The sequence below is a fragment of the Contarinia nasturtii genome, unplaced genomic scaffold (genome assembly GCF_009176525.2).
Source record: "Contarinia nasturtii isolate CC-2019 unplaced genomic scaffold, AAFC_CNas_1.1 Cnas_scaffold_78, whole genome shotgun sequence".
Lineage (NCBI taxonomy): Eukaryota > Metazoa > Arthropoda > Insecta > Diptera > Cecidomyiidae > Contarinia > Contarinia nasturtii.
Window position 1 is genome coordinate 3,232,543 of NW_022197436.1, and position 17,448 is coordinate 3,249,990.

The 17,448-nt window shown below is 33.3% G+C and overlaps 1 protein-coding gene across 3 annotated transcripts in view; it reads left to right on the forward strand.

Moving 5' to 3' along the window:
- The window catches only part of LOC116348143, a 408,212-nt gene that overhangs the window by 141,822 nt on the left and 248,942 nt on the right, over positions 1 to 17,448 (forward strand). For 2 of the 3 annotated variants that reach the window (XM_031779139.1, XM_031779069.1), the window contains exons 2-3: positions 689 to 1,037; positions 2,799 to 3,673. In XM_031779139.1, coding sequence (XP_031634999.1) covers positions 3,535 to 3,673 — 139 coding nt within the window. In that variant the 5' untranslated portion in view covers positions 689 to 1,037; positions 2,799 to 3,534. The remainder of the gene's footprint in view (positions 1 to 688; positions 1,038 to 2,798; positions 3,674 to 17,448) is intronic. The other variant, XM_031779222.1, reaches the window with a different exon arrangement.

Below are 17,448 nucleotides of genomic sequence, written 5' to 3' on the forward strand. Positions count from 1 at the left end.
GAAATGGAATGGTGCGTGTGTGTTTGTGATGAGATGAAAAAGAATCCCTACTAAATTTGATGTATAAATGTGCGCCAGATAAGTATTTGCCATTCCATTCATTCAAATGTGGTCCATATTTCATGTGATGGAAAATAAATCCACGGCATCAGAAACGTGAGAGAAGGGAAACGAAAAAGTCGTCGCCCAATTTGGCAGTTTCTTCGATTGTTTATTTTCGACATTTTTATGTCATATATTCGAATTGTGTCGCACATGCATCACAATACAAAGATCAAAATTACACATAGTACGCATTTTCTTGTCTTTTTTTTATGTCAGATGGATTGATGGCACGGAATGTGTCATGCTCTTTATTAGGATTATTGCATACGAATTGTATACAATGGAAAAAAATGAGCTTTAATCAATCTTCAATTTCTATTGTTTGACTATAAAGAGATTTTCGGTTGTATTTTGATTTAATTTTACTGGTATGCATGCACGCATCTCTTGAAAATATTTCACTGCAGCGCCGTTCTTTTTATTCAATCGAGAAAGTCACATTTGTTCGGATTTGTTGGCATACAATTTTTTTCCACCCATTTTTACAACCGTATAACGCGAATAGCGCACATCCATCAGACTTATATGAATAGAATTTTTCATTTCATAAAATAATCATATATGTATGTTTCTTTCATTACAGTGCCCTGAAATCACGTCGAAAATCTGGAGTAATCGCTGTAAAAATAACTTTACACCATATTAAACAGAACTTAAACTATTTGAAAACCGAAACAAAAACGGAAAATCAGTGAATAGTGTTTGAAATATCAAAAACATTTTTAAATCGGATTGCTTATGATTATATCAAAAAAAAATAACTGAAGTGAACTAACCGGGGGAGAAAAAAAGCAAACACGCAGGCAAAAAACAACAATATCGGATTAAATGATTATGTGGTGTTGGCAGTAAATATAAAAAAGGACACGGAAAAAAAAGAACAACACTGTAAAAATGGTGGTGTGTCACAAAAACCTATCGAGTAAATTAAAGTACGTAATAAAGTCAATTTTGTTCGAATGCTCAATAAGCGGAGTATGCAATGAAAATGGAAGCAAAAATCTAACGTTTTATCCAAATATTTGGCGATAAGAAATGACGCAAACATTATAATTTGTGGTTTTTTTCTATACTTTTTGATTCATTCGGTCTCCAATTACATGTCAGTCTTTCACCCACTCTCTATCACACACACAAACTCTCTCTATCTTCTTAATTATCGCTGCGTAAACAAATTAAGTGTATTTAGCCATTACATTGTTTAAGTGCTATTTAACCTGCGACATTTCTAGCAAATTGATTTTTGTGGCATGATTCAATTCACATGATTTCGCACACAGTATTTTTTTCTATCATTTACCAACTAATAATCGAGGTTATTTCATAATCGTTTCCCTTCATATTTCTACACCTTATTCGTTTTTATAAAAGCATCGAGTTTCGAACACAAACAGCGTAATAAAATGCTTATCAAAAGTCTCAAGTTCGTTGAAGGAGATATAATTTCTTTTTCACAATTCAATGCACGTGACAAACTGCATTCTAAGGAGACAGAGGAGAAAAAAAAATGCTGCTACAAACTTTTGCAACTCAATCTAACTGTAGCGGTATTAAACGAAGTTGCGACAATTTCGTTCAAAGTAGAACGCATTAAAGAAAATGAGCAACATCAAGCTACTGTACAACTCGCTTGTGTACTGTATGGCAAAATCCACAATAAATCAATTCTAAAATCATTGGTTTTGTGGTTTACATTTTCAATTGAAACACAAGTCTCTTTCCTAGTACACATTTCCGATGTTCAAATTCAAAAAAAAATTATCTTTTTTTTTACATTTGTGGTTTGTGATAACATTCAAGAATAAATTCCAATTTTGTTACTCGAATTTGAAAAACTAAAAAAAAGGAAGAAAGAACACAACAACGCAATTAAAAATAAATGAGTTTTGATGTCGGTCAATAATTATTATTTTTGTTGAACAACTATATTTATAAAGAATTAAATAATGAAAAAATATCTTCTCATTTTGATAAATTATTTGAAGCATAAAATATTTACATCAGAAAAAGAAAATATTTTTGCATTATTTAATAAAATAAAAATATGCTAAAAATGGCGTTTAACACAATTGTCGATTATCGATCCATTTATCAAAGATGTATCAGCTATTGTGCTATATTTCAACTGCATTTCTAGAATTCTATATTCATAAATGCATGCACATTATATATTTAATGTGTTTGACCTAAACAGAATAAGTAATTCAAAACCGACAAAAACTATGAAACTAAACTGAAATTGGACGAATGAATTTTCAAATGTACTGCAGTAAGTCATGGTTAAAACAGTGCCGATACCGATGATTATACAGAATAAACAGTCACAGTTTTCTGCTTTTTACTGTCTACAATTAATTCGTCAAAGTCACGTGGAATTAAACATTGAAAAAGTCATTGCTTTCCATTTTCATCTCACATTCCGGGCATTACAACGCATGATACAGTGATAAAAAACGGTATAAGAAATTAAATAAAATTCAGAAAATCTCTGTACATTTTTTTTGCAACAAATCAATATTTTTCAAATACCTATCTGCTGTGCAATAATGTGCATAACTATTTTTTTATATATTATTAAAAGGGACTTTGAGCGCTTGCACTTTTGCGCATTCAAAGTTTAAAGAGTATATAATTTTTCAATCTCATTATTATGATTTTTATGTTGTTTTTTTTTTGTCTCTTCTTCTATGAAGGTGAAATGAAAGCGGAACACAGGAAAACTCAATTAAAAATCAAATTACATAAGAACGAAATAAGAAAATGTTTTCTTTTTTTTTGTTGTGGTTCGTTTCGAGAATAACAAAGAAAGAGATAATATCTACTTAACCAATAATAAATATTGAAGTTAAGTCGACGGCCATCCAGAGCCGTGTGACACAGAAACGGAGCGGGCTAGGTAAATAAGTAGCAACAGAAAAAAAAAGAGTGAAAACGTCGGTTTAAAAAAGTGTTACGCAGCATATTTGTGTATCTTATCGCACAATCATCACCATCATCATCACCACTACCACCACCATTCATCGTCATCATCGTGTTTGTGCAAAGTATCTTAAAGACAAATAATAACAGAAGCCCAAATAGCTCCAACTTAAAACGATACAAAAAAAAACCCGAAAAAAGACACATTCTCAATTTATTTATGTAGTATTCAAACACAAAACAAAACTGATACATTCATAACAACAGTAAGGAAGAAAAAAGTGAATAAAAAGAGTGAATACAAAGCGGCGACGGCAACAAGCAATAACCAAAAAACGAAAAGAAAGTAGAGTGAGAGTGCAAAGAGAAAAGAACGCAGAAAAAAACAGGGGAAAAATAATAATAATAATAATAAGAAGAAGACGAGGAGTAGGACGAACGAACAGTTCCCAGTGAAAAATACATAAAATACTTTATGGATAGCTGTTGCCATCATTTCAACCATTGACAATGGATTTAAGACTATCATTTACTTTTTTGCGGTTATCGGCCACTGCGTTAACCATTTGTATGGTATTACAGTGGACGATTTTTCCATTCGCCGAATGCAGCGGACAGATAGATTGGGCTGATGACGATGACGATCCGGGTAAGTTTTCCATCTTTTGCCATTTTAACTCTCGGTTGCATAAGTATGAGCAACGACGACGACTTGTGTGTTTTTTTTCTTCTTTTATTCTGTCTCATCTAGATAAATAGATCTATCTGTACCTTCGATTAGATACTTCTCGCCTCCATAATAAACCCATTCCGTTTTCGGGATTTTTTTTTCTCTCTCTTCCGACCCCATTGTTTCTTTTTGTTGTTTTTGCAGTGCGGGTTTGTTCCCACTTTGCGTTTCGTTCTTCTTAAACTCTTACTTTTGTTTTTATTAACCAGTTTTATTATCTCTTCGCTTATGTAACCGATTATTTAAGATATTACCAGGGCTATTGAAAAGCTATCGATATTATGTTTAATAGATAGTATTAGATGTGGATAGAAAAAAAGAGTACCCTTTTTGCCATATTGTACAAGCATTGGCAAGCACATTATTGATTATGCGATACGGATTCGATATGATACGTATAAGAACAACATAGTTTTTCAAGCGTTTCGCTCAATTTCATTGATGAAGTTGAAGATACTGGTTTGGATTGTGACTAGCTGGAAGAGTAAACGCACCCGTAAAATCGACAAAAAGTAGCCACACTATATCTTTATCCATCTATCTCTTTTTTTTCGTAAATGTTCCGTGAGTTCATTGAGTTAGTATATTGAATGGATACAAAGAAACGACTGAAACTAGAAAATGCCTGATAAAAATATGCACATCGTACGTACTAACTGATATGGGCAATTTTTGTACTATTGTGCGTGTAATTTAGATGTGTTTGTGATGCGTTCGCTATATTTTTTTTTTTTGATTGAATGTGAATGAAACATTTTCGACACACACACTCACAATGTTTGATCCAACAAATCCGAGGTAAACGGCGCAAACATCAAAAATCGTTACTAATATATAAACGAAATCTGTGCCCGTGCATATTGTACATGGTTGATGATGATTCATTTTACCAAATATTGAACAGAATAATCGTAAAACGAATCTTTTAACAGCATACGTTTTTCCCAGTAAGCTTTATTCTGTTTACCCATCTACTGATACAATTTTTTTTGGTTGTTGTCATCGTCGTTCGTTCTATCGATAATAATATGCTCCTCTTTTCCACAAGCAATTTCAACTATAATATTATTGAGTCGAGTCCATTGCACATGTGATGTGTTTGTGTATATTGTTATTTGAGCTTGGATACAGCTACAGTTATCAACGAGTCGTTCGCGTTCGTTTATGTTCATGTTCGTTCATTGGCCATTAAAATATGTGTGTGTTCGTGTTCGTTCACATTGTGGAACGAATGCGCACGAACAAAGACATTCAGCTCGTTTGCTTTCGATATTTGTGCGAAATGTGTGTTGTGTTCGTTCACCGGACCATATGTTCGTTTCGATGTTTGAAAGTAGAATAAGCGAACGTACTCTCGACGAATGAGGATATGGTCATATCAATTCGGAGTAACAGTAATTTGCTTCGTCACATCTATAAGCTTTGACTTTGTGAGCTAAAAATGCAGGCAAGAGAAGAAAAGTTACACACACACACAATTACACAATATGAAGCTCTATGCTCTCTATAATCGAGTGGATTTGTTTTGTACATTTTATTTTTAGTATTATTATTTTGTTTGTCTTTTTTTTTCCTATTCTGAGTACTGTGCTTGAGCTGTCTTCTGGCTTTCCAATTCTGTCTTTGATTGCGATTTGGATTGAGATAAACAAATAAAATAGCAGAGAGTAAGAGAACAATGCTCTCATCGATTGAATGAGAACAAACAAAAAACGACAATACCATACACATACAACTCGCAACTTGTCTATTATATAGATGGTTTGACCATCTTCTGATATTTTGATCGCTCTGACATTTGCAGCTCCTTTCATTTTCCACTTATATTTTGTCTTAGATCCTTTTTCCGCTATATTTAGTACACAATTGTATGTATCGCCGATTAACGATTTCGACCGAAAGGTTTAACTTGCATCAAACAAATGGAGATAGATCTTGACGGTTGTCAATTCGTCCGGTTTAGACAAATAAAAGAAACACTTATTATTCGATGATGTTTGAGTTTGTTACTCCCTGTGACAATTTTCAGCATATAAAAATGATTATCTTTTTTTTTGATGAAGGGAAAACGATTTGTGGTGTATTTTCTGAAAACAGGGGTTGATTTTTTCTTGTACCAAGCAACTGAAAATAATCAAGAATGCGCTTTCTTGCTATTTTGTCTTTTTTCCTTCCAATTAACTGCCTAATTGAAATGATGTGATGAAAATAGAATGAGTTGAAGGGGAACATTTTTAATTTTAATTTGATATCGGACTTTTTATTGGTCGAGGAAGCCAGATTTTCAAGTCTCATGTAAATCTCTAATTACATTAGATAAATAGATGGAGCAATATTTTTCAAAACATTAAAATACAAGCATACTTCATTGTTGTTACTACACGACTTTTTTTTTTGGTGAAGCATTTTCTTTAGGTGATGTAAAAAAATGAATCCGGCCATATAAAATCGAGCTGTGGGTCGTTTTGCTTCAGATCCAAGTATGCGCGTGGTTAATTAAAGTAACAACCCCGAATCACAGCTGTTGTACACGAAACGAGCACAAGACGAAATGATCAATTGGTCATATTCCCTTTGGCTATTTAGTTACACAGTTCAAAGAATCACAATCCCGGCCTGCGAAACGAATCGAATTAACGAAACAAAGAAGAAAACATATATATACACGCACAAAGACAAAGACAACATCAGCATCAACGAAAACAAAAATAAAATTGTGTGTCGAGTGAATCGAGAGGTGAAGACTTGTGAAGCAATCAAAGCAACAATGCACGAACATTGAAAATGGCATTTGATGGCATTTCATTGGGATATTGTCCGCATCACAAATTTTATCTAAAGTTTACTTTCATTTCAAAAAAAAAAATAAGATTTTTCTTTTCAAAGAAACAAGGGTGTACACAGTTAACAAGAGGGAGAAGACAAAAAAAAAAGTTTCGAAAAAATAAACAATCCATTTTGAACATATACATACAAAGAAAGCGAAGTAAATTTGTATTTCTTTCTCTTTTGCGTTGCTTCCATTAAAATTCTGTATCCTGTTTGTACGTTCTATTTTCTTTTCTGCTTTTTTGTACCGGTAACCGAAGAGCAAAGAGGATATCGAAACAAATAGAAAATGAAATATGAAAAAAACAACAACAACATATCGATTCGTTTTTGTGCCATTTCGTTGTTGTAGGTACAGGTGAATGTGACAAAACATTCATTGCATAGAACCAATCAACGAACGCAATACATATAAAATTTTAATCTTACTTCTTACTATTTGTATTCGACATCGTCTCTATTTTGCTTTTATTGGAGTGCAATAAGAAATTTTATTTTAAATGAAGGAAATTAAAAACACGTTAAATTGTTTAAATTGTGTTGGGATAATTTCATCTTTCCTTCTCCCGAAAATTCTATTCGGCTCATTTTTGCTAAAGGAGTAGCAACATAAGGCTTCTGATTTATTTTGCTTGAATTATAGAAAAGCTGACACAAGACATTTTAACCGTTGTATTCGTACGGTGAATCGTTATAACAGGTAGAGTGTGAGACTGTATGTGTGTGTGTGAATGTTTTGTCGATTGAATTTCGGGCATATTTCCTCGATTGAGGAAGTTGAATCGAGTTCAATCATTGTCATAACATAACGAAACAAACGTACAAGACAGATTCGACGATGATGAGGTTGATGACGATGCAATGACACACACCAAATACACACTGATTCTTGGTGCGCACGTAAAAGCCCATGAGCTTCATTTCCGAATGCCAATACCATGTACATAGCACCGAATTCGCTTGATTTTCATTTTTCTATAGTTTTTTGTTTTGTTTTTTCATTTCCATTCAGTCATTTCGTTCGCTTCTTCGTCACCATATCTTTTATACATTATGATCGATCACAATTTTATGTGACACGTGCACAAGTTTGCAATTTGTATCTGAATTTTCCATCGATGTCACTGAATGAATATGAAGATTGTTTGTAAATAACCCTTTTGCCGAACTGAACTTTGTTTTTTCTGCACGACGGCTGGATGGATGTCTTTTTCTCTCTCTCTATATATATATATATATATATTTTGCTTTTGTATATATGATTCACTTTCATCGAATTGAAATTGAATTTGTCGTTTTGATTTGCCATTCTTTTCTCGTCGCGCATACATACATACACACACACACACACACAAACACACGTTAGAAGTGTTTGCGTTTATATATCGTTTTTCATTCGTTGAATTACAATGAGATAAAAGCACTTAAATAAATGATGATTTTCATTTTGAACGGCATCGTTTGGTGGTTTACACATCGAATTGATATTTTTTTGTTTCGTGCTAACCGTTCGTTGTATTGATTTTGGTTTTCACTTTGACCCATGTGAACCAGAAACAGAAGAAAATCGCAGCATATTCTTTTCATTTGCCAATTTTCGATTTCGGTATTGGTGTGTGAATGTTACTGTGTCGTTTTTATTTGCGGCAAACTTTTTTTTTCAACGTAACTGCTGAATTATAAATGGAAGTAAACAGCAGTATGCTTTGCATGTTGCATTTTTTATACTCAATATTGAGAGTTTGTTTCTGTGATGATATAGTTGTCGTGCTTTCTACCGACACTTACCGTCATTTCGTGTGATACGATGTGATGACGTGAAGTGACGTGGTCGTTGTTTGAGGATTTAATTTATTGTCAAATGTCGTATTTTCAATGATTTTATTCTATTGTTCAAGTGTCCAAATTGACTAATGACATTTTTGCTTCTCGCATTCATTAATCGCACATCGAATCAGAAACGTTCATTTAGTGACTGTGACCGAATGAGACACGATTTTTTCTGATAGCAATATCAGTTGCTTCAAACACACTTACCAAATGGAATTGATCACATTGATAGCACCACTGACATTTCCGAGGTATTTAAATTGGAATTCCGAGTAATTTGTTCCGCTCACGTGACGCGGTATTTCATTGAAATATTTTACTTGTTCGAGTGGGTGTTGATAATCGACGAACCTTTACCCCAACCAAAATAAAATAAAAATAAAGTGGTGATTAACAGTAATATATCTGTTTAACCAAAGAATTTTTATTTAAATGGTACATTTGCCACCTTAATTCGGTCATATTGACGGTTAACTGTGCGACAGCTTAGCAATGATACGAATATATCTAAAAAATTAAAAAAAAAAACATTTGCCTGAAAGAGATAAAATGTATAAAATCGTATTTTATTTGTTCCGCCTTTTTTCTGATTTTTGGTTCATTGCTTCTTTGAAATCCTATCCCTTTTTCAGTTTTCTTTTATGTATGAACATCACACAAACACATATAGAGTAACACACACATGCAATCATCATATCGTGCTGATTCTAATTGACACAAAAATCGTTGCAAAACATCCCTTTTGATCTTAAACAAGGCTTAAAATAGCACACAAGGATATAAACGCGTATATATATGTCTGTATATGCCATGTATTATATATATTCAACAATTCAACATTTAAAAGCTATTGAATCGTGAGTAAATGCTACAAACGCACGCATTCATTTTGTTAAAATGAAATACCAACTCAGCTAAAGAGTAAGTAACAACAACAACACCAACAACATTGAGCTGTAACACAAAGTATTTTTGATGAAAATGGTTGTTGCTGTTACTGCCATTATATTGTATACAAAATTACAGCGTATAGAAAGAGAGAAAAAGAGCGAAAGAAAAGAATGAGTGAGTGAACAGAGCAAAGAAAAAAAATCAAATAAAAATATAGCAACGGAAATAACGGCAGCAATGCTCTGTTGCTGCTGATGCAAAGCATAAAAACTATGTGGGGGAATGAATGAATGAAAGAAGAAAAAAAACGCTCACACAAAAAGGCACCAATTATATGCATAATTACTTAATTTATTTGTACACGAAAAGGTTCGTATATGGAACTATTTCAACTTTCTGGTTTGGCACTTTCCATTTTGTTATGCTCATGTATACGGTACATAACTCGGTGGTGACCGAATTTATATTTGTACTGAACGAAAAAAAAAAACACATTCACACTTACAGCGATTTTGTTTTGATTTGAACTTTTTGACTTAATTGACAAAGTGTAATTGTGTGTGTATGTCTGTTAATTTACGTTTTATATTTGCTGTTACGGTTGCTACATTCGGGATATTATGTTGTTCATTTTCTTAATTGCATACGTATTGTGTCTTTTGCTGCAAAAGATGTCAGACTTAGTTTTTTTTCGATGCTTCAATCAAATAAAATGGTCGCTTTTTCGGGTTGAGAAATTGTTGCTTGACTGACTTCTTACAATTTTAACTTGTTTCGTAAACTTTACAGCATTTAATTAGCTATGCACCGCAATTTAAAAAAGAAATTCAACGCTTTTTTTCTCGAATTTGAATTTTTTTTTTTTTTTTGAAAAGGATTTGTCCTTACTGCGATTCACTTCCACAAACATTTGAATTTCAATTACGATTAACGCGTATCATCAAGAAAAGAAAAGCACCTGCTACAAATCGTATTTGTTTCTTCATTTTTATTTTTTAGTTTTTCTTTTCGTTTAATTAATGTACCACTTCATTTTGGACTATTCAATGCTCGTCGCTGGTTTCGTTTTTTTGCAAAACCAATGAAATTTTTCGAAACCGTTTTTCCTTTTCAGTGAAATCCAAAAAAAAAAAGTCTGCTATGCTTATCATGTTGTGAACCATAATTTTTGTATTTTTGCGCATGGTTGTTGTCAATCGGGCGATGTAAAAAAAACGCAACAAAAAAGTTCGGTTGAAGATGAACAACAAATTTTGAAGGAGGGAAAAATCGCTCTGAAATTGATTAGTATTCTAACTGTAGTTGCGGTGCTGTTCGGTAGCATACCGATCTGCAATTTTTTAAAAGCCGAAAAACCTCGGCTAAAATTTCAAGGATGAACATAAATTAGATCGTATAAACAAGACTCGAATTATAGGTGGTATAGGCAAGAAAAAAAAAACAGAACCCTGAGCGACAGGGCAAAAAATGTAAATCGGAAATGCCAAAGTTGTTGCTATAATTAAATTATGTATTTATGGTAAACGGGTAGTGAAGTTTCCGATGATCATGAATATTTCCTGTTTCAATCTTATCGAACGCTTTTTTGACATAAATCAATCAATTTCAATGATTTTTTTGTGTGTGTGTGTGTGTTCGCTTCTTCTGTACGTGAAGCATTTGATTACAAGCGCAATTTTGATATGTTTTCAACGATGGATGAAACGTATAACTGATTTCGTTTTTGGAACAAATGCCGAAATTTCGACATGGGCTTACTACGTTTCACTCATTCACTCCATTTCACTCTTTGCCATCCATTCCATTTGCATCTAATACGTTGACTAGCATGTGCTTTGTTTTCCGTTGCCATTTCTATTAATGCACACATTGACGCATATTTACATTTGAACATTATGATACATTCGATCGAATAGATTGCGGAATATTTGCTATTGGCATAACATTAAATAATCAATCTAGATGAACGAGTTCAAATATTCTATATATTGGGCTGGGTAATACGGTTTTGATGCGGTATATGTGTAATGTGTGTGTGTGTGGATACATGTGTGTACGATTTCCATGTAATATTCATAAGACAGAGTACGATATATAGAATAAAAAAAAAGAAAGAAGAAGAGCAAAAAAGAAATCGAGTAGTATTAGGAGAAAAAAAAAGAGATTTCCCATGCATTTCATATTTTGAAGTTTTCTATTTTATACTTACATGGAATTGATGGTGTGTTTTTGCTCGTTCCGACAATCAAGACATTAGATTTCCATGGTTTTTCTGCTTCCTTTTTTATTGAATTCAGTCAATTTTATTACGGTTAAATCGGTCTATTCTGTGCCCTCAAAATACTTGATATGCTCTTCACTGATTTCTATAAGGCTTAAGCGATGCCGATCGACCTCAACCGATGATTCAGACATTTGTGCTATTTCCCTTCCCCTCTCTGTCTGTTCTTTTTATTTGTTTGCGAATCGAGAAGTTTTCCTTTACTCATCATAAATTCAATTCGATTAATAGAATGCGTGTATTGTAAACGAGCATCGTGCCGAACATAATAATTAGTATGAAATTTGCTGCAAATTCATGTTTCAATCTTCTCAACAATTGGCCCATTTAACGATAACAAAAAATAGCAGAACAGAAACAACACCAATAACAGTATCAAAAACGATATCAGAATCACTATACAACTGCCAACAACTAACTATTACAAAACAGGAAACGCCAATTTATCCGAATTAAAAGAGCGCTCATACACAAAGACTGGCTGCTACCGAACGCACACACGGAAGCAGCTAACGGTTGTTGAAATTTTAATATAAAAAAAAGCACGGCATAAAGAAAAGAAAACTTGCGCTTTATTTTACTTAGCCACAAAGAACGATGTAATCCGATGGATTGGGGAAGAGAGTGAGAAGATGACTTAATATGCTTTCATTTAATATTGGTTCATAAAACTTGCGGAAGCATTCGGTAGGGAAACAAACCTATCGCAAAGCATAAAAGATCCAACAAATGTTTACGCAACATTTTTGTGCGCAACATTTTTAATGGGCTCATTGGAAATTGTTGATGAAGTAAATGTACAACCAGATAAACATCCCCGAAAAAAAAGAGAAGATATACTGCATTTACTAAATGATTGTTGGCAACAACAACAAAAAGAAGAAGAAAAAATTTAAGCCATAGTAAAACCAAAAGGCGTTGCATGTGTTTAAAAAAAATAAATGGGCTTGAATTTTTATTCAACGGAACACGATAAAACGCAATACCAGCGATAACGGAGTGGTTGTAATGTTGAAATCATTTGAATTTCAACAATGATGATGATGATGATGGTGGTGGTGACGGTAAAAAAAAAGTATCTGTTACGGTAAGATATTCAATAAACACGTTTTACAATGTGGAACTGTTTGCCAGCCACTATCTACTTACTGCCACGAATGTACGCGACCAGCATTTTCATGAATTTCATAATATTCGCAGCATTTTATCTTATGCGAATATTCAAAAGACACATATACAAACGCAGACAGAGAGAAACATGACTTGTTAAGGAATGAACATGCTTCCCACACGAAATAACCATTTCATACCATTATTTTTTACCTAAATGAAGAGCAAAATGGTTGGCACTGTATCTAGTTTAAAAATAAAAAAATAAGAAGAAGAAGAAGACGAGAAAACACGTCGACCGATAGAAGAATTTTACTGGGCACGTTGATTATTTTACGAACCGGAATACAATCAAAATTAAACTCTTGGGTCTTTTCATAACATTTTTCTGCCATTTTGAACCGGCCAAATTAAAATAAATGCAAACAAAATCAACATCGGTGCTAAATGTTTGACTGTTACCGAACGCCTTTTTTTATCGGATGCTATGTGTATGGCAAAGTGAATTTTAGGTGAGATCCAGGGGGAAACAACATTTATGAAAAAAAGCAATGACTTGTAATTTAAAAGATTGCAGCATTGCAGCTACATCGATTAAAGGGGCTGAAGTTCGGTTCTATTTTCTATTCGCTTCATTTATTGAGAGACAGAGAGAGAGTACAACAGGCAACCGAAAAAAAAACAAGACTAACAGCAAAAAAATATGAACAGAAATCATTTTAACGAGATGGGATTCCATGTAAAGCGCGTAAGCCTGTTAATTCGATTATAACTGTAATCAATTTATCCTTAAACACATTGCAGTCAATGTGGTACGCATACAACCACCCTCTGTTGCCTTTCACTACTATTAAAATACAAAGTAAAACAGTTGCACCCGTCCGTCTGTCCGTCGCTCATTTTACAACATCTTTTTAATGTTGATGTCATAAAATTGATGGAATTTAAATAATTTTTGGTGCTAAAATTGAATTTTCACTTTTTCTACCGGGGTAAAAATGCGATAAAGAGCGGTGGTCTACATAGCGTCACGAAACATTCGTGTATCCATACGGTGTATTCCATATACACACACAAACATTTTGAGGCGTGCAAACTTTTAACGATATTCTATATAAGTATTTATATCAAAGTGAATTTTCAGCTAGCAACAAACGAGCTATTTGCTTCTTCTTTTACAAAATTTCAATGGATTTACATTGAATTTCATAAGATAGATAATTGGTTGCTTTCACATTGAATTTTCATCACATTCATGCCAACTTTTGCCCCATGTTGTATTTACAAAGTTTTTCCCGCTATCGCTACACATTGTAGTAAAAGCTTTATAGGTGCTCAGTGTCGTCGCCAAAGAAGAATAAGCCTAGCGATTTTATTCGAATTCATTTTTCGAAGGAGTGGTATATTTCCTATTATTTACACGTAAACAGTACCGTTCGTGTCAGATGATAGTATTTTTCAACAATTTACAGCAACAATAATTAAATACAACAGATGAGGGGGAATAAGAGAGAGGAAAAAAAACACACACAACAAACTACCGTAATACATGGATAGAAGAACGACTTTTCAGTCAATGGATACGTATATAGATATTTATATATTTGCCTGCATTGTGGCGGTGTCTTTTTCGCCCGTAAAAAGTGTAATTATATTATCACATTACAACTCGTATTTCGCTTTTTTTGAAATGGCCAGTCCGACCGGGTGATTTCACGCCATGCACGAGAGATGCAAAGATTTTGGTTCTTATTTTTTTATTTTAATGTGTCAAACACAAGTTGCACGTACACAATATAGAACACATCACCATCAGCAGCAAGGAATACCAGCACTGCATGCAAATACCTATAAAATTGTGTGGCATCAAGTGATAACTTATTTAAATTTTCTGGATAATTATAAATAACGTATAATTTTACGTTGGGGACTAATTAGAAAGCGCTAAACAGCAAGTGCTACGAGCAAGTAGTTGATTTTGCAACATACACACAATCTTTACCATCGAATAAAACCATTTGCTCTTTCTATGTTGTTGCTTATTTTTTCGCCGTGCACGCAATTTTGATGAAACTTAATGTCCAAGCGCTGCCATTCACATTTTGTAATGCATTCGGTTTTTTTTTTCTCTTTTCATTCATCGCTTCATCTCATCCATGATTTCATCGCTTCATCTCGTCACTTCTCCACGGTGTTTCTATTCTCATTATACTTTGAGGTTGTCTACGTCTAGTATTTGCATTAACGTCTATTCACCCGGTCTACCGCGCACTTTTCGAAAATAAACATGTTGGGTTTAATGTCTGTAATCAAGAAAACCGATTCGATTTGTTTTTTGTCCCTTTTTTCAAGACATACACACAGTATTTGTGTATTTTGCAATTCAAAGCGCATTTTGAAACGTGTATATTACGTTTTTTTTTTCTTCGGTTTATTTGCTGTCCTTCCACTTTCTATTGATCGGTTCGAGTTCGACTTTTAAAAAAGTGGTCGGATTGTATTTATTTAAAATGAAATCGATTCAATTAAAATACCTAAACTTAATACATTCGAAAAAGAAATTCGTCTTCAAAAATTCTCAAATCCGAATAAAAAAAAAAAAAAATCTATTTGAATCGATTTGTTTTCCGTCTGCGTCTCAATGGGCTGCATGACATCCAATATATACAACAAAGTAAATATTTGGTCATAAATAACTTCTTCTTCTTCGTTTTTTCTTCTTCTCGCCAACTGTGCCGTCGCCGGCTGTTATTATTGTATTAAGGCTCAATTGAACACAACACTCGAAATGATGGCAAGAAGACCGAGATCGAATCGGATATTTTCTGTTTGCATTTCTTTCAATAAATCAACAAGTTGGAGATTTATGAATATAAATTAGAATACAAATAAAGTTCTATGTTTAATGAGACCTTAAGAAGGTAATGCTTATGGACCCAAACGTTATTTGATTAATGGCATAAAGTTATTTTGGTCGATTATTAATGTATTTAAATTAGACGTCTGTTTTTGGTTACTTTTTTCCACATAAATTTTAAAACTGTCGATACTTTTTACATTCGAAATCATTGAAGTGGATACGACTTTTTTAACGGTAAGGTGTGCTGAATTAGCAATCAATTTTGTGTGTGCGTACATTAAAAGACACACTTGAATGGATTTGAATATTTTGAAATAAAAAAAAAATACAGAGAAAATATTAACATTTCCTTATTCTATTGCATTTGCTTAATGAAAAGAAAATATTTGAATCTTTGGAAGAAATAATACAATCACCAATAATTTTGATCAAATAAAAGTCAATAAAGACAAACAAACCTCACAAAATTGGCGTTCATTCAAAAAAAAAAAAAAATATTTTTTCCGTTGACCTAAGGAATTGTATTCATTCATGCTTCCATTCATTATGGGCCATTATTTATGACACAAACCAAGCACAATACGAAAAGCGAAACATAAAAATGGCTCAACTAAATCGGTATTATGAGTCGACATGTATGGGTACGTGTTTACCATAAAACAGAGAAAACCACCCGCAAACATGGTCGTTGGCGCTGAAATAAATTTTGATGTGAATTATAAGGAAAAAAAAAGCAGAAAATTCAGTAATTTTATTTATCATGCAAACGTGTCTGTTTCAGATTTCAAGCTTTGTCACTTTTTGTACCGCCCCGCATGAAAAACGAACAAAGAACGAAATGTATTGTGCAAATAGCACACACAGTGAACACTATATGTTATATTTTCTATGAATACGAATGCGAATGATATATATATAGACCCGATATAGACAAAAATGAAGGATATGTTGAGAGCATGTGTGTGTCCAACTGAAAGTGTCACAAATATCAAGCAAATTGTCATAAACTAACACTTATGCTCGACACCAAAAAGGCTTCCGCCACATTTCGACATAACGAAATTTTCCACATCGAACCCAAAAAGAATATTACCAGTTGATTAATAACATTATGTAAATGACAAGCACAATGAATACGAAATTGAAAGGTGTCTATGCCGGTCGGTGATGACGGTGGTGGATCAAGGAAGTGGCTAAGCACAAATGGAATACACAACAAATCTCGAAATACTTTGTGTGTTTTGCGTGTTAATATTGAGGAAAACATGACTTGAAGTTGGTTAAAATGAATGCACACATGAAATAAACGTGAACAAAAAATCTATATATATAGAATGTAGTAGCAGGAAGTGAACACATAAAAGTGTCCATCATATTTGATTTCAGCTCTACATACACTTCTCAACAAGCTGCCACTTCACAACAATTACATCAATAGATTGAATGTGTGGCGCATTCATTTTTGTTACCATTTCACCGCCAGGCCTTAAAATAAATGAATCTTTGTGTAAGCGTATTTCTTTTTGGTCCACCAACAACATCAACACCCTAATTAGAAACAATATTAATGAATAAATTGAAAACTATCTTCATACAAACCAAACGACATCTAACATTTTATTATTTAATACGGTAAGGTCTTTCTGTCGTCATAATTTTCAAATTACAAAATAATCATTAAAAAGATGATGTTTAAAATGTGTGTTTGATTTATGATATCCAAGAAGATGTGATTCGAGAACGAACACATTCGAACAGCAGCAACGACACTACATACCCACAACCAAAACCAAACAGACATTCTTGATGGAATAGTCCATCCCGGATTATTTCCGGCCAATATGTCGTTCCCTTCCTCCTTATCCGGAATATAAAATCCGATTCGAATGAATT